This window comes from Leucopleurus acutus (assembly GCF_964270905.1).
Source record: "Leucopleurus acutus genome assembly, chromosome: 17".
Lineage (NCBI taxonomy): Eukaryota > Metazoa > Chordata > Mammalia > Artiodactyla > Delphinidae > Leucopleurus > Leucopleurus acutus.
The window spans coordinates 69296219-69320949 of NC_139159.1; the positions used below are offsets into that span (position 1 = coordinate 69296219).

The window sequence follows — 24731 nt, forward strand, 5'->3', positions numbered from 1 at the left end:
GGTGGGTGGGGTGCAGGGGAGGGGAAGGGGGGAAGACGGATGACCATCCATGTCCTGGGAAGAAGCCTTCACACCTCCAAGTTCCCCATACCCCTTTCTCTCCCTCTGGACGACCGCAGAGTCATTGCTCAGGGCCAGGCCCCCATTCTGGAAAAAGCCCTCAGTCCTGTCCCTCCCTCTGGCCCCAAGAGGGGCCACGCTTGGTGGAGATTTTGAGTTTCCAGGTTCCTGCGGCTGTGCGGGGAGCAGCTGGCAGGGGATGGGGGAGAGGCTGGGACCCCAGCCAGTCACCTTCTCTGTGGACGCCCAGGCGCCCATGGTGGAGCCTGAGCTGACTGAGGTAGGCGAGCTGCACTCGCTCACGGACTGGCAGGTTTCCGAGGCTTCAGAGGAGGCCGAGCTGGACGAGTTCTGCAGCCGGGGAGGGGCCACACACCACCGAAAAAGGACAGTCATAAAAAATAAAAAGATGGGGGGGGGCAGGAGGGGAGAAGGGCACGCACGGAGACAGACATGCATACAGAAGAGGGAAGGATGAGAGAAGCAGAGGGTTAGGGTTATTTTTTCCCCCAAAGCTGCACCAACACAGAGGCCTCCAAGCCCTGGAAAGGAAGCATGAGACCCAGCGAGCCCCAGACCTGCCAGACTGCAAGGCCCCCAGAACCCCGCCATCTGTGTGTGTGCCTGTTTCAGGGGAGTGTGGTCAAGGCGCTGGACTCCCTGTGTTCTCTAGGGCCTTTCTTCCTGTGCCATAGGCCCAGGGCCCAAGGGATGCCATGACTTTTACATCTCTCAGGTGTCCAGGCGTTATTGCAAGAGGACTGACCCCCAACTTGGGTTTTTGCTCCATGTCTGCCTGGAATGGCCCTAATTCCTGGACTCACTTCCTTCATCCCATGCAACCTCTGGATGTGGGTGGCTTCCAGCTATGAAGCTGCATCTTCACAAGACATGATTTTAGGTCTCTCTGCCTGGGGAGTGATTCTGAGGTTTGAGGCAGTGAATCCCAGTGGTTAGGGCAATGTTTCCAGTGGCCGCATAGGGAGAAATGAAGCATCCTGGCGACCTCTGGGACATCACGGAAAGGAGGTCTGGCTTGCGAAAACATCTCTTCAGCCTGATTTTATTAACCATCCAGTCCCTGCCAGTCTCCTGGTGTCGGCCAGGGAAACCGCTCCCAGCTCCTAACCTTCAGCAGAGGCAGAGACTGCCTGTTAGCTCACCACTACATCGCGACATTCTGGTCCTGTCCTGGCATGTGGCAGGTGTTTAAAAGTGGTGAATGGATGAGTGACAATGACCATATCTCTTCCATGTAACTGGGTCCCCCAGGATAGTGCTTTGGGCCCACCCAGGTATCTGCTTTAAGTTTTCTTCGCTGTTAACTGCAATCTCATCCCATTTGTATAAGGAAGTCTGCGCCTTCTCTACTATTTCCCTGGAAGTGTCCCTGTATTCACTGGCAAGGAAGCCAGATCCGTGTTTCTGTCCACCCCTTTCACCCGCCAAAGAAAGGTTCCTACAAAAGGACAGATCCTTAGCCTCCCATCCTGCAAGAGCAAGGAACTGAAAAGGCATTCCACAATGTATGCAGCTCCGAGGAGCCCAAGCAAGGCCAGGCCCCGTGGTGGAGGTTCTGGCCACTTCCCCAGCTCGGTGTCTGGTTAGCCATCCAGGATCTGAAGTCTGAAGGTTCAGATTGAAGTCTTTTTTCTGCCACTTCCCAGTCAAGGAACCATGGACTTAATCTCTCTAAACCTCAAATATTTTTTCATCTTTAGAATAGGGATTAATAATATCTATCAGATGAAGATTAAATGAGATATTGTGTGCGTGTACCTCTGTATATAGTGCTTAATCAACTATAAATAAAAATCAGTTATCACTGTAATTTACCAGGACTATTTATTTTGGTTCCTGTAACTCAAATGTGTTCAATTTGAAAAAAGAACCAGTAAATCATCCCAGGACTGCAGGTTCGTATTTTCTTTTGACTTCTACTCATTTTTTTCCTGAAGAACTCCTTGCCTTGATGGAGTGAACGGTTCTAGGCAGGAGCCTTAGCTGCACACGTGGTCCATGACTCCTGGGCACACATGGCATAATTTGAAAAGAGCAGAGTGGAGGAAAACGGGAGAATTCTGAACACATCCTGCCACGTGGCATCCATTTGCATCCGTGTACCTGAGGGATCGCCCCCTTTCAGACGTTTGCTTCCTTCCTCCCACCCAAATTAAGGTAACACTACTTCCTCCAGGAGACTGTACCTACCCTCTGGTCTGTGTGATGTGTACAATTTCTTTAAATTTCCCCTCTGCCTTAGAAGCAGCTGTAATGCCTTTTTTAAAAAATAGAATTCTCAATTAAATTTTGTAGTATCCCTGATTTTATTAAAACTACCCTGGAGTTGCTAGTCAAGCATATCTTTGGTACCGGCTTTCAGATTTCAGTAAATCCCAACAAGCTGCCTTCCGCTTCCCTCGACATTACTGGAGACAGAAAGCCCGCTTCATTCAGCCTGATCCACACACGCACAGCAAGGCTGGAACACACAGCTTCTTTTTTTTTAGAAAGCAGTGTCAGTGCACAATACTTTGTTAATGTGTCAGTTGTTAAAAACACACACAGAATGACGCTGCACATTAGAAAAGCCTTTGAGGAACCGCAAATCCCTGCTCCCCCTCTGACCACTCTCACTCTCTGCTTGCAAGACATGCAGGTGCTGTTTAGCGCCACACATAGTGGGGACGGACAGGGGACAGGTGGTGACCCCTCAGAGACTGAGCCAAAGCACCCCAAGCACATCAGGACTTAAAGCTGCAGCTCTGGCTCCAAGCGTTTCCATTTGAAATTGAGTGTCAACCCCAGGAAGACAGAGAGAGGCCACAGTCCCTGGGGACGGCTGTAAAATGCCGAAAGGAGCACCGGGCTGAGCAGCTCTGGGTTCACCAATGTCAGCCATGTCAGGCGAGTGACCTAGGCTCCCCAAACACCTCAGATGCTTCTTCTACGTAGAGTGCTCCCCAGAACACTCTGCCAGGGGCACCTTATGGCCAGGGCGGTGCAGAAAGGGTGCTGGACCAGTTGCCAGAAACCCTGGTTCCAGATCCTCAACCTGCAGGTCACATAACTGTGCAACTCGGGCAAATTGCGTTACATCTCTGAGCCTCCATTTCCACACAAAACAGGGGTAACAACACTCTGCATGGTTGTTGGCACTACACAGTTAACACAGGCAGACGCTCCTAGGATGGTGCCCGGCACACAGGAGATATTTGGTGACTGTCAGGCAAACTGGATACCTGGATGAACAAGACAAGCACGTGACCTTCTGAATCCCAAGCAGCTTGAACCAAAGGCTGTGGTCAGCCTCAAAATGTACACGACGGGCTTGGAGCCACCATGCTCCCCAGCGGATGGCGCTGAGAGGCACCCTGGAGGTTCACGTTTCCCAGTGTCTACAGGTCAGGTCGTGCTGCTTATTAATCTAGAGGCCAACCCACTGGCACAAAAAGAGGACAGAGGGGAGCAGGTGAAGGGTGGTCCAATGCCCAGCTCCTGCCTTCTGCTCTGGCTGGACCCACTGGGCTGGGCGCCTAGCGCCATCTAACCCAACTGTGGTCAGAGACTCAACACCTCCCCTTCTCCCAGGAGCAAGGTGCCAACAGAACTACCTGCGTGGGCTCTGAAGATGCTTTCTCATTCTCAACACAAATTGATAAAACGAAGCTGAGAGTGCCAGGGCAGGTCTCCAAGGCACTGTTCAGGGACAGAATCTCCACCCCCATTGGCAAATGCCCATTAATTACTACATCACGCTAAGCTGGGCACTTACAGGGACGCCAGGGAGTGGCCAAACCTCTTAGAGTCTGTGTACGTGTGAAACCTCCCCAAATCAATGCAGTGACTCAACCATCACCGGCATAATGATCGTAAGCGTCAACCCCCCACTTACGGTATCTCTCCCTTTAGGAGAGCAGCTCCTCTAGAGATGAGAAATTAAACCAGAGGTTTCCCGTCAGAAGACAGGGGTCTGTCCAAGCCCAGGTCCCTCTCCGGTTCCAGCCACTGAGGGTGGTCCAGACCCCAGGTGCTGCGGCTGCTCCAGGAGCCAAGGACCCTTACCTGGTTGGGGGCCTCCGGCGGCATGGGGGATGGCGACTTGGACTGGAAGGCGTCCTGGGAGATGAACCCTGAGTCATGGGAGGACACGCTGGACAGCCTCACAGGCGCCTGCTGGGCCAGGCTGGAGCCGCGGTAGCGGTAGTGGGAGCTGGGCGAGTGCGAGTGGGAGCCGTGGGAACCGCTGGACCGCGAGTCGCTGCTGTTGACACTGTTCAGGCTACTGCGGGGGCAGCGGGGGAAGGGGGACAGACGACACGGGACGACAGGGGAGAACATCATGCAATCAGCCCCCGGCCCCAAGAAGCAGTGCAAACGGCGAGCCATGTTTTCTAAACACCCAATCATTAAGCTAGTAAACAAAAGTGTTTTCCTGTGAGCAAGGGGGGGGAACACCAGCCACAGAGACTCAGTTCTCCGACGGCACAATGAGGCGTCCTTAGGATGGAGGTCCGTGACTCTAAAGCTCTGCTCTGTCACCTGCCACCAAAGCCAGGGGACCCGATGTCCGCAGCACGAAAAGGGCTCATCTCATCTGCTCGCGACCACTGTGACCCTGAAGCCAAAACCGCTAAGGCTTCAGCATGACCCGGTTGGAACACCCAAGCGTCTCCTTTCGATGGACCATCTGGGTCCAGGAAACCAAAGTCAACCCGGCCAACCATCGCTCGGCACCCAGAGACTCCTCAAGGAGTCCCCCGTACAGAGTATCAGCAAATCGACTCTCTTTGTGTCCATGTGTTTTACATTTTATTTACAAAGTTGGTGCTTTAATGAATGGCTTGACCCTGAACACAGGTGTTTCTCTGTTAAAATACCTGTGGGCCCAGCAAACAGAACACCAGGCAAGAGGCAGGCAGCTTTCAGGGACTAAAGGTCATCAATCTAAGCTGTTTGCTTCCAGGATGGAACGGTAAACAGGATTTCAGAAAATGACACATGCCCTCTGGTGTTCTGTCTGCGTTCCATTTCCAGTCGTAAGAGACAGGTCCTACACTCTGTCTAATCACTCAGATTACGAAACCCAGAAAACTGGACAAAGTCTTGTGGTCCAAACAAGCAGAGATGACATACAAGAGCAGCTGGAGAAGCATCAGAAGGCGTGAAATAAACAACCCAGCCTGGGATTAGGATGTTTGTGGTTTCTGCTCCTAAACCCGCAAGAGATTCTTGTCAAATTTTGCAAACTCGGACAGCTAATAAGGTAGTCTAGGGCTGCGTGACTGTTCTATACCAGAATTACTTGTTCCAACAGATATAGGGCAGTGTGCTGGAGGGAAATCACTGGGGACATTTGCCAGGGATAATTATCATGATTTTTTGCTTTTCCCCCAGTCAGCCAGAGGAGGGCACTTGGACACTGACAACAAAGCTCATTGCAATTCCACTGCAGCAAGCTCAGAACTGGTGGTGTCCACGTGACATGATTTTCTATTGAAACTAAAACTGTAGAAAGAAAAGATACTTATGCAGCTTTGTTTTACACTAATCGAGATAGAGTTTTCTTGGTTACCAAACAAAAAACGTCCTCAGTAAAAAACTTAAGTAGGTGTGTCATACACACGAACACACACGCAGCGCACAAAGGATGACAAGAAACCAACCTCTTCAGGTTGCTGAACGTCAGGATAAGCATCTTAAGTCTGAACTTCCTGCTCCGTGTACACCGCACAAGCTCAAATATGAAATGAAACACACGCACACATGTGCAGAGAGATATTACCAGACACAGATTCGGCAGATCTATCCTGCTCTTTGCTCTCAACGCTAATTCACAGGAAGTGGGAATTCATTTGGCTTTGAAAAGTCAAAGAAAAAGATGAGCAGGTGAAGTGTACCAAGAAAGGAATGATGCACAAGGATGTTTCCACCCTCACGGGAGGAGAATAAACTTGGCGGTCAGCAAGCCAAGAATGGTGCTCAACAGAAAACTGCCAGGAAACAGCGTTGCCAATGGCAGAACTATTCCAATGGATTCTCACTGTGAGTCACTAGGTAACGCTAGTGCTTCACAGAGCAGTGATGGGAGTGGTTAACAGATCAAGAATTCTATTTACTTTATGAAGCCCTGAGACCAAAACTGGGGGGCAAATGAGGGCATGAGCCACTGTTACTGCCTTCACTTGTTCTGGCGACAGCAAGATGAGTCTGCACAAGAATCAACCTCTGTTTGCCCTTTTTTTTAGCCCATGTGCTTCTTACTCTGCTAAACAGGAAGATCCAATGCGAATTCGTAAGATGGGAAAATCCGTACAACGTACACTGAGTGAGAAAGCTGTGGCCACTGGTCTAAGACCTGATGGGATTTTCCTTATGACCCGAAACTAATCCAGAGACTAAAGAGTGAGACCAAAATCATGATGGGATCCTTTCACCTGATCACCATTTCCTGTTTCAAATGAGCCATTTTAGAGCTCAAGACTGACTCTAATGCTCACATTAGCATAAAGAAAAATGCTGTGTCCCTAAAGCGGTGGCCCAGCCCGGCCTCACTTACCTGCAGACACTTGATTTGCGGGACATGGTGGTGCTGGGGGAAGAGGGTGGAGTCTGGTACGACCAACTGTAATCAGAACCTTTCAAGTCCAAAATCACCTAAGGGGACAGAGCCAGGAGGGTAAGCAAGGTGTTGAGAAGCGAAACATTATCTGTCCAATCTTAACAGCCATCATAACGTCGAAATTCTGCCATCATCGAGGAGTGGGGATCAAAGAAAAACATGTTGTTAAGATTTTTTTTTTTTAATTAAAGAATCATAGTACCAATCCATCAACATCACAATCCTTTTTCTGAGACAAGCAAAAATATAATTAATGCGAAGAGGGGAGGAAAACCACGACATATCCGTCAAAAAAGAAAAAGAAAGATTTACAGTTAGTTACATTAACAATTTATAAGAGCCACTTACACCCAAGGTTAGAATTTGTAGGGTTTTTGCTTACACCACCACATAGACAATAATGGTTTCAGGACGTGTTGATCTTATTACATCTTAGCTACCTGATATTCAGTGGTCACTTGTGCCCTGTTTGACCCTTAAAACCTGACAGAATCAAGAGAAACCAATTCTTTCACAATTACTTCTACATCTGTCTCCCTCACTTGACAAAGAGCTGTTTGAGTATAAGGTCTACCTTCCATTCATACAGTAGGTGCTCAATAAATGTCTACTTACTGAGTGAATGCCTGCAGGCTATAGTCTGATAAACACAATTTCATAGGATGGAAAATATAAGCTCCCAAATTTGTCTCCCTAGTTGGCTCCCAAGGCAGTGATAAGAATTTTATACAAAAGGCAAAGGCCAGCACATGATTTATCACCTGTTCACCCAAATATGTCTCTTCCCACTGGATACAGTGTTAATGTCACATGAACCAAATGAATCAACATTTAAAAAGTCACCTTTTTCATAAGATAAGAGAAATCCTCATGCACTACATACTTAGAATGGGAGAAATTCAGTAAGAATGATTCACAATGATGACCAAGGTACACCACTGTCATGTCCCTAGCAGAGTTTATTTCTAGAGGGTCAGTGAACACATGGTTAAGAGCATGGGTTCTGGAAATTGACAGCTTGGTTTAAGTCCCAGTTTTACCAGTAACTACCTGATTAAGTGACTTTATCTCTCATTGCCTCAAGGTCCTCCTCTGTAAAATGGGGATAATAGTAGAGGAAGTCTATGTAAAGAGCTTAGAGCAGAGCCTGGTACACAGTAGGTGCTGTATAATGACTAAGGAAGATGATTACTATGCTTCACAGTGTAAAACATGAATGTCATTTAAAATGAGATATTGCTGCAAGGAACCCTCAGGGCCTTGAACCTTTGTCTCTTTGGCTTTCTCTCCCACGCTTACCCCTTGACTCCTACCTGTTCACTTGAAGAGGGCAGCTTGTGAGGGTCCATGGTCAGGCTTTTCAGATCTTCTGATATGGTCTGCAGGTGAGTTATTTCCCCTAGCATTGAGATTTCTTCTTCCTGAAAGTAATTCACAACCTGTTATGAGTGACTCACTTTATCATCTTGATCCAACTGTTTTTATTAGGGACACTATCTAACACTTTCAGCTTTTCAGAAAAGGCATGCAGGGACTGATGCATCTTTGCCGAAGCTATTACCAGCCCTTTTTTGGAGGAAGTGGAGAGGAAAACGAAATCAGCCACAATCATGGAGAGACCTGTGCACCTGGGACAGGGGTGAACGAGCCACAGCCAACACGTGGGCCTTCCTCGAAGTGTCTGGGGGCTGGCGGGCCTGCTAGGGTGGCCCACCTGTGTGTCCTCACGGGATCCTGCAGCACAGCCCCTCTGCAGGCCATGACCCGCCCTCCCCACCCCCGAAGTCACTCGGCTTCAGTGGACGGCAACTATTTGGAGATGCTTTGGTCCAGATCTGATAGCCCTTTGTGACAGCACAAGTGTGTTCACTGGAGGTTAACTTCCCCCTTCTTTCTTGGTTTTTTCCACCAACGGAATCAATGGCAAGTGAGGCAGGAACGGGGGACTATGGAAGAAACAGCCATTCACGTTACCAGTGCACCAAGCTGCAGCTGTGGGACCAGGGAAGCACGAGTCAGGGAAAAGTGCTACGCTCAGGGGAAGAACTCGGATTTGGGCATCTTGCTACGGCTGAGCAGAGGGAGTTGGGGCACGTCTACCAGCTTCAAGAACACCTACAGTGTAAGTTTTCAAGGCATGCAGCCGATTTACTTAAAAAATAAGTCTGCGTTGATTCACTGCGGCTTTTCCCATATTAACCTCACAGTCACTCCTTGGCATTCAGCTTGGTCAGTGGGTCTCAAAATCAGCTGGAGGACTTGTTTAAAACCCAGATGACTGGGTCCTCATCCCCAGAGTTGTGGATTCAGTAGGGCTGGGTTGGGCCTGAGCATGTACGTTTCTAACCAGTTCCCAGGTGCTGCGGCTGGCCTGGGGACCACGCTTTGAGAACCACTCTGCAGGGCCTTCTTGACTTGGGGAGAAAAAGTAAGTGGAACCATCAGGGCTTAGAATATAGAGTGGGCCATGCAGCCATCAGCAACTTGCAGACAACTATTCACCCATAAAAATGACTCCACCATCATGATTCCTGACACACTGCAGCTTCTCAATGCCTCCAGGATAAATAAGGAGGCTCTCCTCCAAACTGCCAGTTTATGCCTTCTGGAACTTTCCACCAACTCACAATCACGGGCCGCAGCATAGAGATGAAGGTGCAGAACCGGCCACGTTCTTCGATCAAAGCCTTCCGAACTGCCTGCTTTTCTGTTTCTTCCAACAGGAGATACTTATCGTTGACGTCTTGGAGCGCGCTGTCCAACTGGGGCTGGATGTCACCTCGCCCTGCAAACGAAACAAAGCCCCAAGCTTGGCATGCTGAAACACCAGCTCCTGGAACCAATGCCCTCCTCCCTCAGGTCCTTGCTGGAGTAGAAACCACAATCTTCCAGGACTTTTAAAAAGTATGTATTTATACCCAGAAAGGATTTAAAGAAGCTGTTTTTCTAGGGCCAGCCACTTCCAATTTCCAACGCCCAAAGAGCACATTTATCCTGGTTTATTCACGACAAGTAAAATTTCCTGGGGTAACTCGTCCTGACCTGCATTCTGAAGAGGCTAAGGGATGAACAAGGTGAGGGCCTATGGATTTTTCCAAAAATGGGCACAAGCTGGCTTTGTTGGGTCATCCTCAATGAAAGAGCCTCTGTTTAGACAGAAGTTTCTGTCCCGGAAGACAAAGGTGGCAGGCATCAGCTCTCTTGGCTCTGGGGGGCCCCTGGGACGCCCTGGCAGTTACTTTAATTCCCTAGTGGAGAGTCCTGAATGCCCTTCCTGTAGAACAAGCCCAGCAGCAGAAACACCTGCAGTCAGGTCTCCGCTGGTGGAGGACTGAAGGGGGCCTGGGTGCGGAGCCTGGCCCATGCCCGGGAGTCATCTGGCCCTGTCCACACAGCCCGGTTATGCAGAGGCACCCATTTCTAGACTTGTCGACAACTCTAGAACTTGGTGAGGCAACTATCTTCATAAAGTCTTATTTGAATGCGGCCATGCCCATTCATTTACAGGTTGTCTATACCCGCTCTCGTCACAACTGCCGAGTAAAGTTGTTGCGACACAGACTGTTTGGACCCTGGACTGAGAAGGTTTACAATCTGGCCTTTTACAGAAGTCTGTCTAAACATGGGCAAACAGGCACTGTGTCAGAGGGCATGGCTACTGTAAACGTGATCTGGGGACAAGAAGGGGACTGTCCCCGAGACCAGCTCCTGAGCTTCCACACTGGGCTCCCATGCTCACCTACCACCTGAACCAGAGGAAGAATTTCTAAACTCCTTCAGGACGGAGGCTTGGACTCTCCGAGTCCAGCCCCCAGTGAAATGCCACCTGTGTATACAAGTACTCAATAGGTGTATACAACAAGTACTCAATAGATGCTTTAAACAGAATATTGGAGTGGAGGGGCAGTAGGGGTTATCCAAGCAAACCTGCTCCCAGTTCAGAGGAGGTGGAGGCCTAGAGAAGGGGAGGGGCTGTCCAGGGCCATTCAGGGGTGCAGGCAGAGTCAGGGCAGAGCCCACACGGCCTGACCCTCTGACACTGGACCCCTCCTCCTCCTCCGCCGGCTGCCTCAAGCCGAGGGACTGGATTCCACTCGCCTCCTGGGAAGGGGCCTGACTGGCCACCACGTACCCCTCCTTAACAATGCAAATGCCATAGAGCAGGAGGCCCCAACCCCTGGCCTGTCGGAGGCCTGTTAGGAACCGGGCTGCACAGCAGAAGGTGAGCGGTGGGCGAGTGAGGGAAGCTTCGTGTGCCGCTCCCCACCCCTCCCCATTGATCCCCATCGCTCCCTACACCTCCCCATCGCTCCCGTCGCTCGCCACCCCTCCCCACCGCTCCCCGTCGCTCCCCACCCCTCCCCGTCGCTCCCCACCCCTCCCCGTCACTCCCCATCACTCCCCGTCGCTCCCCACCCCTCCCCGTCGCTCCCCACCACTCCCTGTCTCTCCCCATCGCTCCCCACCCCTCCCTGTCGCTCCCCACCACTCCCCATCACTCCCCGTCGCTCCCCACCCCTCCCCGTCGCTCCCCGTAGCTCCCCACCCCTCCCCATCGCTCCCCACCCCTCCCCGTCACTCCCCCGTTGCACCCCATTGCTAGCATCACTGCCTGAACCTCCCTCCCCAGCCCCTGTCCATGGAAAAATTGTCTTCCACGAAACCAGTCCCTGCTGCCAAAAAGGCTGGGGAGCGCTGCCGTAGAGAACACTAAATGCAATGTGTTATCTGGTTTGAAAAAGTAGAGGGTCAGGGAAAACTGCCTCGTATGTAGGAATATATTCTGTATTTTCTCACAAGCAGATGAGAAAGCTTCATTTGGAAACAGAGGCAGTCAGGCGTCAACAACATCCAACTAGCAAAAGTCACTGGATTTTTGGCAGGGGTTAAGTCCTAAGTTAGCACAAAAAGGGACTATCATGGGCAGTCAAAGGTCACCCTCGAAACCGCCTTAGATGGCATTCAAGTATAGTCCGTGCTCCGTATGTGGAGCCCTCACTAGTCAGGTGAGCACAAATGTATGCTGGGTACAGCAATACACAGTGTTTAATTCCATGCTGGAGGGATTTTATCCAACGATTACATTACGTGAGAATTTGCTCTGAGAAGTTTCGCTGTACTTTCAAGGTCACCCACTCACCCATTCCTCCACTCAGTCATCGGTCACCATCTCCCATCCTACACCCCCCATAATTCTACCAGTTTTTCCAGTTTCTCTACCATGGTCACTGTTTCCATTCCTTCCGCCAGGATGCCAGAGAGCCACCCTCACACATTACCTGGCCCCTGAGTCACAGGTTTCCCAAGTTTTCAGTGGACAAGACACTTGTCAAAGCATCCTCCCATTCTCCCAGGGGACTTGCAGGGAAGCAAGGGCTCCCTCTTGACACAGGCCTCATGGAGGGTGGGCGGGTGGGTGCACCTCCAGCCCCATGAGATTGGGAGTTTTCTCTATTTTTTTTTTGGCCACGCAGCACGCTGCCGTCAGGGATCTTAGCTCCCCGATCAGGGATCGAACCCAGGCCCTCAGCAGTGAAAGCACGGACCGCTAACCACTGGACCACCAAGGAATTCCCCAGCATTTTAAAATAGAGGAACCTCTGGGAATTCCCTGGAGGTCCAGTGGTCAGGGCTCCATGCTTTCACTGCGGAGGGCCCGGGGTTCGATCCCTGGTCGGGGATCTAACATCCTGCAAGCCCTGAGGCAAGGCCAAAAAAAGGTTTTTTTTAAATAAATAAAATGCTGACTTGCGCAGATGAATCCACATACACCGAATGTGTACATGATACAAGTCCTCTGGTAATGAAACTCCCCGTGTCTCTGCAACCTGCCAAACAGCCTGGCCAACCCCGGGCCCTGCAGGTGAGGCCACATGCTTGCGGCTGCTCCAGAGGCCTCCTTGTAAGCCTCTCAGCCTCTCCAAGGATGCTCCAACTAAGGAACCACAGAGGGCTGCAGACCGGGTCAGCATGTTCTTAACTCCAGAGCAGGGAGGGCTGATGATGGTAGCAATTTCTTTCAATACCAACTTATAACTATAAGAAATTGGGGAGGTATCTTTATGTCCTTTCACAAGTTATAAGGCACACACCTATCTGTAATTAATGACACTGACTTTTAAAAATACACTGACATAGGAAAGCAAAGTGACTAGACCCAAGTGTTACCTAATCTGGTAAATATAAGCTTAAATTAGTCTATGATTAGTCAAGTTATTTTCAATGTGTATTATGTTATAACTAAAGGACTTCCAAACTGTAGTATTCTAAAATAAGTATAATCTATAAAGACTGCTATAATTATAGTGAGTACATTTCCATGTGGGATATATCATAACCTAAAAACACAATGTTTATTTCTTAAATTCACTAACACAACATGAATTATATTTATTAAAAAACGACTGTGGAAGAAATTATTCCATGTCCCTGTTGGATGTACTGGTTTTAAGATACAGTCATCTTTCTAGATCCACAAATTCAGAGTTGTATTGGCACTGACTTAATATACAAAAACCTGTTCATTTCCCTCCCATCAGCAATGCGAGGAGAGCCACTGCCGATGACCTCAGTACAGGTCCTGGCCATGCCAGCTCCCACATGGACTTGACCCTGTCACCTATTTCACCTCTGCTACTGCCACCCTCACTGTGCCACCTTCATCTCTCACCTGGACAGCTCCATCAGCCCCTAATAGGCCACCCTGATTGCATTGAGACCAGCTCGCCCAGAACAGCCCCAAATTCCTTTCAAAATCTTATCACTTTTCAGTAGCTCCCATTGCTTTCAAGAAAAGTCTAATGTCCTTAACAGGGCCTGGCCTGCAAGGCATGCGTGGGTCAACTTCTTAGACCACCCTCTGCCTTTCCTCCTCCCCTCCTCTGTCCACATCCCAGGCGCTTCTCCAGGGTCTGGCTCCATACCTACACATCCACTCTCCCTCCCCACCTGTCTAGCACCTGTTCATCCTGCAGGTCCCGGTTCTTCACGAAAGCCCTCCTTGAACTCTTTCGCCAGACTAAATCCTCTTACTTGATTCTCAGAAGCTCCTTATACACAGCCTTCACGACACTCCTCCCAATTCTAAGTTTATCTTTATTTCTCCAGTTCTTTGATTGACGGCAGTCTCCCCTACTGATCAGGAAGCCCCACGAGGACAGAAACCACAAATATTTTTGCTCAGTGCGGTATCTTCTCTGTCAGCACACCTGCTTGTAAGGCAGGTACTCAAATATTTGCGAATGAATGAGGCACTGATATAACAGCCTGATCTGAGTTTGCTCACTGGCTCAACCGTCACGCCCTTAAATGGCCTAACAATGGAAAATGAGCAAATTCCAGGGCTGTCCATCAGCCAAAAGAAGAGAGGAGGTGCCTTCAACAGGCTTTCCAGACAAAATTCCTGAGCAAAGCATCGCTTGTGACCTTTTCTGGAAAATCTAAGTCAACTCAGTCTCGAGAATTTTTTTTTCCCCTGCTGGTTTCCAGGTCTTGGTTGGATTCATGCTGGAGAATTCCGCTGAACAACAGCCAGCAGCCCCTTACTCCCTGCACAGGGGAAGTCATATGGTTATTCTCTTTACAAAAAATGCTCCTGGGGCAAAGCACTATTAATGGGCACCGTGTCATGGGCCAAAGCAGCACCCCTAAAGGAGAAAAGATTTGACTTTTTTTTTTTTAAAGGAGATAGAGGTCACAAAGCATTCTGGAACGAAACCAAGATCCCGTATTTTCCCAACATTTACATTTTAATTTTCCTTAACCTACATACACATAAACATTCAACGCAGGAATTAACACCCCCATTTGGCAGAGGGGGAAACTGAGACTGAGGGAACCAGGGTGGCTTGCAAGTCCCTGAGCTAGGAATGGGCGCAGACAGATGCAACCCTCCGTCTTTCTCATTCAGAAGCCCACATTCTTTGTAGCTTCATGCTCACAGCAAACATAAACCCTGGGGACAAGGCGGAAGGGGCTGAACGTTCTACATAGTAACAGCCTGATCAAAAAGGCAGTCAAGTGATTAGCATCATCTGGAACCTCCCAGCCTCTCCCTGCAGCCCATACCTGAGCCTCGGGGCTGAACCAAGCCAGATGCAGGCAAAGGGCTTTCCAACGGGGCGAGAACCAACCCAAGACACACTGGGCCAAGCTCACCATCAGGAACACATCCGAAGTCCTCTTTTCCCCCAGACAGACGTATGGAGAAGCCATTGGAACCCCACAAAATGACTTCCATCTGCCCCTGACACACTCATGCAAATACCGTATTCCATCTGAAGACGCCCACTTTTTCACGTTTATACCTTACAAATTAAGATGTCTTACAGTCGGTGGGGATGTCATCGTGTAATCGGCATTTTTGTTTTCTTTTTTCATCAGTCAGAAAATAATAGTGGGCTTCCCTGGTGGCGCAGTGGTTGAGAGTCCGCCTGCCTTTGCAGGGGACACGGGTTCTTACCCCGGTCCGGGAAGATCCCACATGCCGCGGAGCGGCTGGGCCCGTGAGCCATGGCCGCTGAGCCTGCGCGTCCGGAGCCTGTGCTCCGCAATGGGAGAGGCCACAACAGTGAGAGGCCCGCGTACCGCAAAAGAAAGAAAAAAGAAAATAATAGTTCATCTTACAACTGATGGCATCTGAAGTCAATGGAATACGGGATATAAATACTTTTGAAACATGGGGGTATAGTTTCAGAAATAGACATGCAAGGTGATGCTGGAGATTAGAATTTGGAGTGAAAAATTCTTTTTCCACCAAAAGGTGGCTATCCTTATTATCGCTACATATATCATCTTCTACTCTTAATATCCTGCAGCGGTTTTTGATCGATTCCCCAAAGCAAAACCAACCAGAAATCAAGAGAGAGAGAGATTTGATCAGATAAGATTGGAAGCTTTTGGACTTAACCATTTTCTTTTTTTTTTTCTTTTGACTTAAACGTTTTCAAACAAACTCAATTTCTGTTATTCTTTCAACAGGCTGTGCCTCAGTTTCCACTCATCTGTTAAATATAAAAAACAGTACCGGGTTCACATGGTTGATGTAAGACCAACCAAGTGGACTCATTCACTAGAGCATTCAGCGCAACGGCCAGCAGGTGGTCAGTGCTCGGGAAGTGGCAGGTGCCGTCGGCAGTCGCGCAGCATCTCTGAAGTCCTCCTTCTAACCCGGGGCACCGCAGCCGGGGACGGCATGCCTCCGTAACGATAAAATGCGACAGAAACTCTGAAGCGGCGAGCTCCAGTGAATCCATCAGCGTGCCTGGCGAGGGCACAGAAGCTCTGTGCCCACCCCCGCCCCACCTTGCATCCTACGGAGCTCTTCACCTGGACGCTCACTGGTTTCCTTTATAATAAGTCAGCAGTTGTAAGTACCGTGCTTTCCTGAGTTCTGCGAGTCCTTATCACAAATTGTCAAACCTGAGGCGGTTCACGTGAGAGCCTAAGTTTGAGATGGGCTGGGCGGAAGGGTGGGTAGCCTGCGGACCCCACTTGTGGCTGGTGAATCTTGAAGAGGAGGAAGTCTTGTGGGACTGAGTCCTTAGCTAAGCCAACTCCGGTAGTTAGTATCTGAACTGATGTGACTTGCAGGACACCCTGTTGGTGTCAGAGGACTGATGTTAGAACGTAAAGGCCTCCACCATCCCGGAGACGGCTTGAGGGCAGAGGTTCCTTCTGCTTCCGTGGCTGCCAAGGGGGTGCAGCCCAGAGGAGGCGCTTTATATCTACTTCCTGAATGAGCGAAGATGCGCACTTGCCTCACAGGGCTCCTCTGCGGCGGTCACTGGGGATGTATGAACGAAAGAGAGGCGCCGCAATAAACCCCCCGAAAGCTGTGAATGGCTTGCAACTCAAGAAAGGCAGGACTACACCCCCAGTCCTGCACCCGCACCACCGGCTCAGCGTTCTCGGGGTAAATCAAAACCACATTGTGCAAGGAATCAGTATTTCAAGCACGTCGTCCTTTTTGTCCTCCGGCAAAATTAACACGGAGACAAGCACTGGGCTCCTGCTGGGCGCTCTCCCTGCCCCCTCCCCCACTGTAAATACATCTTCCCAGCTTCTAAATGCAGCCACAGGGAAGCCAGGCGCTCCAAACCTTGACAACAGTCTCGTCACGCGCAGGGACGTTTCAGGGCATCTGTTTCCGCTCCTGCAACGAGCCATCTGTAGCCAAAGTCACAAGCAAGGCACCTGATGAGCTGCGTCGGGGCGAGGCTTTCCCAGAGACCAGCTCTGCGGAGGAAGGGAGCTCGCAGCTCTGGGCCTCGGGGGGATCTGTTCGGTCTGTTTTTACCTAGAATTCCCTGGTGTGAAGAATGACGAATGAGTCCCCTGGCCTCCAAGGACTACATGCTTTCATCTCAAAATGCAACAGTCCCTTTCAGGAACTTCTTGGGTGGGATTCCAACATCTCTATCGACTGCAGTTAGGTACAGCGTTCCGAATGCCACCCGGGGTCTAAAAAGTAAAGTTTGACCGCTGCTGCTTGTACTAAGATAGAAGGAGTCGGGCCGCCCCTTCGTTATGCTTTCCCCCGTCGGCCCGTTAGCACAGGCTGGCAGGGTCGGCTGCCATCACCCACTGACCTCTCCCTTCTCTCTCCTTGCTCTGCTGACTGCTTTACCTGGCACTTCTAGGGCCAGAACCTTATGTGGGGCTGTGGTTCTCTAACACTGACTCATTAAAAAGTCCATTTCACACAGGTTGCCTCATTTAGTAAAACTGTACCCATTCCATTATTTCCTGCATAATTAAATGTGTGCACTCCTATAACACCTTTCCCAAGCCTAGAATGAAGCAGTGACTCAATAATCTTCCCTGCTACGTTACGTGCAGTTGCATCTAAATATCCAGAAAGACCACAAGGCTACATACAAGTAAGTGGTCAAGCAACCCCTGGAGGTCTAAGCGATCACCCGTCTGCATCTACAGTCACCCCCTTGACCTCAGAAGGAACTTTTCCAGCTTTAGTTCCAATAGAGAACAATCATTGGTTTGGGCTCAAAGTACCCTTTGCCCAATCGCACTGGTGTGGCAATCCATCCCCCTCCAGGGATGCCCACTGGAGGTGAGCGGGAAGTGGGGAAGACGCCTGGAATCATGGACCAGCTCTTTTCACCACCTCACGTCAGCATTCAGAAAGGACCGTTGTTATTTTCGGTTGTCCCTTTGCAGACAGCTGACACACATCACGGGGAGGTGGTCGGAGAAAACGTCCAGAGGAGATTTCTGGGGGTCGCTGCCTTCTTCCAGGGCTGGGTCTTGCAACCTAGATCACCGGCAATACAGGGCGGGCCACCCGTGGCTCCATGCTGACTCCAGGGGCCCAGAAGGTCCTGGGGGCATGACAATTCCTGACCACTCCTGGAGGCACACCCACGACAGATGGGGTTAACCGCTGAGAGAGTCTCTTTGTGCAGGCCACACCACCTTCTGAGCAGTCTGCTTCTTCTCCACCTCCCCTATCTCGGCAGTGGGAACGGAGCAAAGAAGCCTCTGCACTGTGCCAGGCGAGAAAGTCAGCTGACCCATGAACAGATAACCCAGACTTCAGATTTGTAGGTGGGAGCTCCCTCCGGGCAGGAGGGCTCCCAGGGCTACTCCTTTTCAAAACCCAAAGGGGGAGTGGATGGAGGTGACTGAGACATACTGTTTTCACCACTGAGGCAGGGAGAGTGATCCACTCGTTGACTGCAGTTTCCGGGGCATCCTGAGAATGGTTTTTGCCAGTTTTGTAAGCACAGAAGAAATGGGTGAGGAAATGCAAACATTCACCCTGATGCAGCCAGGGGCCGCGGAAACCACTGCGCCAGTGGAAAGGCTTCAGCACTGCACAGGCTTTTTGCTTTCTCCGCATGGAAGAAAAGAAGGGTGATGGGTGGAGAAGTTGAGTCCAGTATGGGGTCTGATCACAAATGGGGCCGAGTGATAGAACCATCTGGAGGCAGGTAGCTGAGACTGACACGGGGTGTCACTGTGGTTCTCAGTCCACCCAAGGTGGAACTGTCAGTCTCCCCAAAAGGTGACTTGGGGTATCACCCGCACTCCCCCACCGCAGCATGGTCACCTTTCCCACGGTTCTGGTGCTCCCGTCTCAATGGTGAGGGCTCGCACTGTCCCCTCTACCTTGAGCAGCCCTCGTCCCATTCTCCACCAGCTGACCCCTCTTCATCTTCCTCATCACCCACCCACACCAAGCGTGCATGGGTTCCTTGCACCTTGCCTACACCTTCCGCTTATACTCATCATGGTGCTGAGCTCACCAGATTAAACTACAGCTGACCCTTGAACAACACGGGTTTGAACACGGGTCCACTTATGTATGGATCTTTTTCGATAAATATGGAATCGGCTTCCAAATCCACAGGTTCCGCATTCAACCAACCATGGATCGTGCGCTATGTTAACAATCCTTGGTTGAACTCGCAGATGCGGAACCGTGGATATGGAGGGCGGACTATAGGACTTGAGCATCGCATAGTCTGAGGCAGGTCCTGGAACCAATGCCCCTCGGATACCGAGGAACGACCATAATTGGTTTCCTTCCACTAGAGTCTCAATTCCTGGAGGGAGCAGTGTATCCCTGGCTCAGTACACTTTACTGAGTTGTAAATTTCTCCCCTGTGGAGGCCCCCAGTCATTGCTTATGCAAGATTCAAGGTAAATACTTCTAACTGACAGAGGGAAAGTTCTGTATATACATATTATTTTCTTCTTTTGTTAAACCAGGACATTTTTTTTTTTTTTTTTTTTTTTTTTTTTTTAGGTACCGGGGCCTCTCACTGCTGTGGCCTCTCCCGTTGCGGAGCGGGCCCGGCCGCTCTGCGGCATGTGGGATCTTCCCGGACCGGGGCACGAACCCGTGTCCCCTGCATCGGCAGGCGGACTGTCAACCACTGCGCCACCAGGGAAGCCCAGGACATTTTAACTACCATGAAACTTGGTTAAAATACAGATCTCCAGGTTCAAACATGATTTAAAACTTGTAAACTAAAATTTATGAGGGCTTCAAGCCACACAGCTTTCTGAAGTTTTTACGCCCAAGTTCACTGCTATAATCATATGCCACTGTGGCTTAGCCCCCCTGCAAGACAGAGAACTAGAGGGGGCTGCAGAGATTCTCCCTAAGATGAGCAGAATCTAAGTCACAAAAGCCTGCGTGGTTCCTCTACTCATCCCTAATCCTACTGTCTGTCACTTAAAACAAATAGCATGCCCCATTTACTCCACAGACTCATGCCAGGCTTTCAAGCAAAGGTTCCAGTAAAAGTCTGAGTCCTCAAATAGGCCACATATTGTATGATTCCCTTTATAAGAAATGTCCAGAATAGGCAAAGCCAGAGAGACAGGAAGCAGAGGAACAGTTGTCACGGGCTGGGGGAGGGAGAATGGGGCACGGCAGCTTTAAAAGGAAAGGGATTTCTTTCTGGGGTGATGAAAACGTTCTGAAATTAGACAGTAGTGATGGTTGCACAGCATTGAGAATGCACTAGAGCCACTGAAATGTACACTTTAAAATGGTTAAAACAGTGCATTTTATGTTATATGAATTTTATCACGATAAGCAAAAGAATGGCTGTGTCTTACCTTCCTCCCAAAGGTGCACTAAAAACTGTTCAAGCTGTCTCTGAACCACAACACTGAGGACTGGAGAGAATTATCACCTTTAAAAGCTGGGGGACACTGGGCTTCCCTGGTGGCGCAGCGGTTGAGAGTCCGCCTGCCGATGCAGGGGACGCGGGTTCGTGCCCCAGTCCGGGAAGATCCCATATGCCGCGGAGCGGCTGGGCCCGTGAGCCATGGCCGCTGAGCCTGCGCATCCGGAGCCTGTGCTCCGCAACGGGAGAGGCCACAACAGTGAGAGGCCCGCGTACCGCAAAAAAAAATAAAAATAAATAAAACAACAGCATCTTAAAAAAAAAAAAAAAAGGTGGGGGACACTATCCCAACATCAACGTGACGGGAGGGAGGCAGAGCTGTGTCCCCCGTGACAGCTGGTCATCCCAGCCGCACCTGTCAGAGGAGACCTGTGTGCTTCGGGTTCATCGTAGATGACAAAATCCGACGCAAAAACCTCTTTGGAGCTGCTCAATGCAAAGGCTCAGAGAACACTCGGGCACACTCAGGCAAGATAAACTACACGGACGGCTCACAGACAGACCTTTCCGAGACACAGGGACAGCCACGAGACACCGAAAGCGACTTGAGGTTTTTAGTAGCGTTGTCACCCACAGAATGAGGGTCAATTTTCAGTCAAGAAGAATCATTTTGATTTACTGAATTTGAAGATCTGATACCTTTGAAATGAAGCATTCCACAAACTCTGCTGAAATAAGAAATACTTTCGATTTTTTAAAAATAAATGGTTGGTTTTGAAAAAACTATATGGTCCTGGGGGGACAAAGTTAAAGATATGTGGCAAGCTTAATACAACCAAATCCGATCTGGGAATTATTCTGAGGAGTTATTTAGCGTAGCTCTCCACGTTTTGTTTGTGATATAAATACACACATATACACCTAGATATGTATGTATAGTTATATTTATTTCGCGTGGAAGGGAGGGTTTAAGTCACTCTGTATTTCTTTTTTCCATGAGTCTAATGCTGAATTATGAGGATGCAGAGACTCCTAGAATGTTGAGCTAACCATTAAAGGGCCAGACTTCAAAGAAAGAAAATGATTGACTGAAACACACACACACACACACACACAGAGTTTTCTTAAAGTTATGGAAGATTAAGTAGGCACCATTGATTGTTCTGAACTGGCAGGAAAACTGGGGCAACTAGCATAGGTCTGGACAACCACGGAAAGCCCACAGTAAGGACCACACCGTGACCAGCCACCAGAGATTCAGGATGACAGACTTACCGAGAGCGTCCACTGGCAGGGGGGGGGCGTGCGGTGAGAAAGTGCAGGATACACAATTGACACAAAAAGGAAAATAATAAAGTCAAACTGGTATTCGAGCAGCAGTCTTACCTTTCTTTCATGTGTTAAAACAGTCCGTGGCTTGCCACCGAATTTTACATTGGGGCGATTAAACCCACATCCACCAAGAGCTGCAAATCCAAGTTCCCTTCCTTCACTTGCTAATGGTCTTTCCTTCTCATCTAAACAGACATCTTCCTAGTTAGTGATCAGCACCCCTAGAGAATGCAGCAAGGTTTTTTCTTAAAAAGATAAATGAAGACTATATTCCTGTAAGAAGCCAATTAAGATGCTTTAACAAGAAGAGCTTTCAAGTGTAATTTACTGTAACTTTAAAAGTAACTAGGGAAACCAGGTTCAAAAGTTCAAGCTGGGGTGAAAATGAAACTTTTAAAAAATTTTTAAAAATTTAAAGAACTTAAAATTTTCGTATAATAGCAAATAATATGCTAATATGGGACTCTGGGAGTCTGTTTCTTAGGTTTATAATATTAGCTTTGCAGCCTCTGGTGAAAACAACTATTTCTACGTCAGGCTCAAGGCTTAACATATTAAAATGTTCCAGTTCCCTCCCTCAAAGTCTCTGATAAACTTCTAGTAGTTACAGATGGAAAGAGAAGGCTTTACCATAATTAATTTTTTAATTAAAATTAATAATAACATGAGAGCTAACTAAATGAGAAATAAGGCTTACCGTCTGTACAGTAAGGCGGCAGAAGTGGGCGAACAGCATAAAATGTTTCCCACTTCTGATCCTCTTACTTCCCCCAGCTGGGTTACAACCAGCTCTAGGACCTCAAGGGTCACGAGCTGACGTCAAGCAGCAGGGCTCGATGAGGGTTCAAGAGATGCCACTCAGAACCTGGGGCTGCTGGGTCAGCCCCACAGCCCCTCCCCACCCTCCTGGCTGCCTCTGTCTTGTCCCCCTGACCACTCAACAAGGCAGCTCTGCCCCATGCACCGACCCTGGGCGCTGGCCTGGAACTTCTCGGAGGGCCGGGACCATTCCTCCAGCCCCCAACTCCCTGCCTAGTTTTTACGCCCGGTAGGCGTTCGGTAGCCTGCCTTCCACAAAAATAGGTACATTCACCCACAGTTGGAGCACATGTCAAGTTGTTTTAAAATGATTTTAAGATAAAGTCTAATCAAACCCCAAAAACCATTCAGAGTTTTTTGACAGTGATATTTAAATACCTTTAGAGTACAAATTACCCTTCTATATAGTATAGTAAAAAACAGTCAAACAAAGAATGTGGCAAAAGGTGATACAGCTGCAGAGTGAAAGTTAAGGTAAATTAGTCACACACAAAAATAACACCCCATATGTGCCTGCCTAGGTCAAAGGGAGCGCCAGAACCATGCTTAAATGTATAAACGCATTTCAACTTTGAAAAGGAGAGTCAGAAGATTTTTTTAGATCAAAGATCACAGTTTTGGAAAAAGGAGTGGCAGAAAGCTGTTTGATGCCCTTCTGAAAACATATTTAAGAGGAAGTGATTACTGCGCTGTATAAACCAGATTCAGTTCTATCAAGACAAAAAAAAATGTATCCAAAGCATTGGATAACTCTCAGAAGGAACTACCAACACTTTACAAGAGTCTAGGAAGCTACCACTTGAGCACCTGAGGGAGATGAAACCGACAGAGAGGCCTTTAGGCAAAAGGGGAAACCGCAGCTAACCAGACCCCAAAATAACTGTGAGTCTCAAATAACCAGATTTCTTCCAGCCCTTAGCTTGTATTGTTTCCATTCTCAGGCCATACTGCTTCCAGGAGAGCACTTCATTAACATTCACTCAGAACGATAACTCTGGTACCTCCTAGAAAGCTCCATTCACCCCAGAAATATACAAATGTGAGTTTTAAAGGCACTTACATATTTTAGAAAAAAATTTTTTTATAAAGGAAAGCAACAAAAACTGTCTTCTGGTTGTTCACTGGAGTATCTAGAAAGTCATCCAGAACATTCTAAGCTACTGACCTGACTCGGCCTAAGAACACCATCACTGCTACCTCGTCTGGAAAGGATATGGTGCCCAAGACCATCAGATATACGACTGGGGCTGACAAGATGGATGCTTCCGAAACCCCTGATCACAGCCTCTACTGTCTCAGCCTTCAGGCCTAAGTGCCACCAAGAAACCTCACAACTACAAGCCAATTACTCCCGAGTCCCAGGACCAGAAGCAGCCCCTCATGTCATACAGTCCGGCACCTCCATGTGTCCTGAACCTTTCTATCCAGCGCTTTAATGGGAAGGTCGTTATCCTCTCTAGGCAGCCTAAGCAGAGCTGGGCGAGTCTAATTACCAGCAACTTCCTTTTGTGTTGCACCGCAATCAACCTACCAGGCATCCCCTGTAGGTCCAAATTCTGCTAATTGGACAATGCCAGTGACTTTGAGTCACAGATGAAGACTGTTTCAGCCTCCATGTAAAATTCAGATAAAAGGATTATCACTGCAGCCAAGAACTTAAGGCCTCTGAAAAGAAAACTCTGGAAGAGGGAAAGGAAAACCGCTACTTCTTCTTACCCCATCCTTTTCACCAAATTCCCAAACCTTCTCCAAGCCACAGATCTTCCTTGGACCCTCTTCTCCAAACTCATTAATCTCGCCTATCTCAAAGCTGGCATGTTGTCAACTAGGTAGAGTTCAGCTCCAAATTTTTACCATCCTGTTCTTTTATAGAACCTCAGATTCAATGTAATATGGTGGCAGTTTTATCTACATTTACCTTTAGACTCACTACAACGTTACTGGCCACAAACCCTATTCCACTTGTCGAATGCTAGCTCTCAGGCACCTGAATTAGACAGAACATAAACTGCACAAGCACCAAGACCAGGAAAACACATCCAAAAGAAACAAGTGGGGCCAATACTAACGGAAAAACTGATCGTGGGTGAATATCCTGCTGTCTTTATCTTGAAATGGTCTCCTGGTTATTATAAGAACTGGGGGGGACGTTTTTCAGAAATGCCAAAGCTTGAAAACTTTGTCCTCTCCTTGCCCCTCTTCTACCAAAGAATCCCATCTCTCCAGATGTTCCTTTTAATTCCAAATGAGAACTGCTTGCTTAGGAAAGAGGAAATTTGGTTTGAGGGATGTCTACC

The 24731-nt window shown here is 48.9% G+C and overlaps 1 protein-coding gene across 4 annotated transcripts in view; it reads right to left on the reverse strand.

The window, feature by feature from the left end:
• MTSS1 (MTSS I-BAR domain containing 1) overlaps nucleotides 1–24731 on the reverse strand; it is a 165044-nt gene that overhangs the window by 7533 nt on the left and 132780 nt on the right. For 2 of the 4 annotated variants that reach the window (XM_082858903.1, XM_082858904.1), the window contains exons 7-11: nucleotides 9310–9467; nucleotides 7996–8103; nucleotides 6620–6717; nucleotides 4126–4345; nucleotides 292–411 (exon numbers count right to left, since the gene is read on the reverse strand). In XM_082858903.1, coding sequence (XP_082715029.1) covers nucleotides 292–411; nucleotides 4126–4345; nucleotides 6620–6717; nucleotides 7996–8103; nucleotides 9310–9467 — 704 coding nt within the window. The remainder of the gene's footprint in view (nucleotides 1–291; nucleotides 412–4125; nucleotides 4346–6619; nucleotides 6718–7995; nucleotides 8104–9309; nucleotides 9468–24731) is intronic. The other 2 variants (XM_082858902.1, XM_082858901.1) reach the window with 1 other exon arrangement.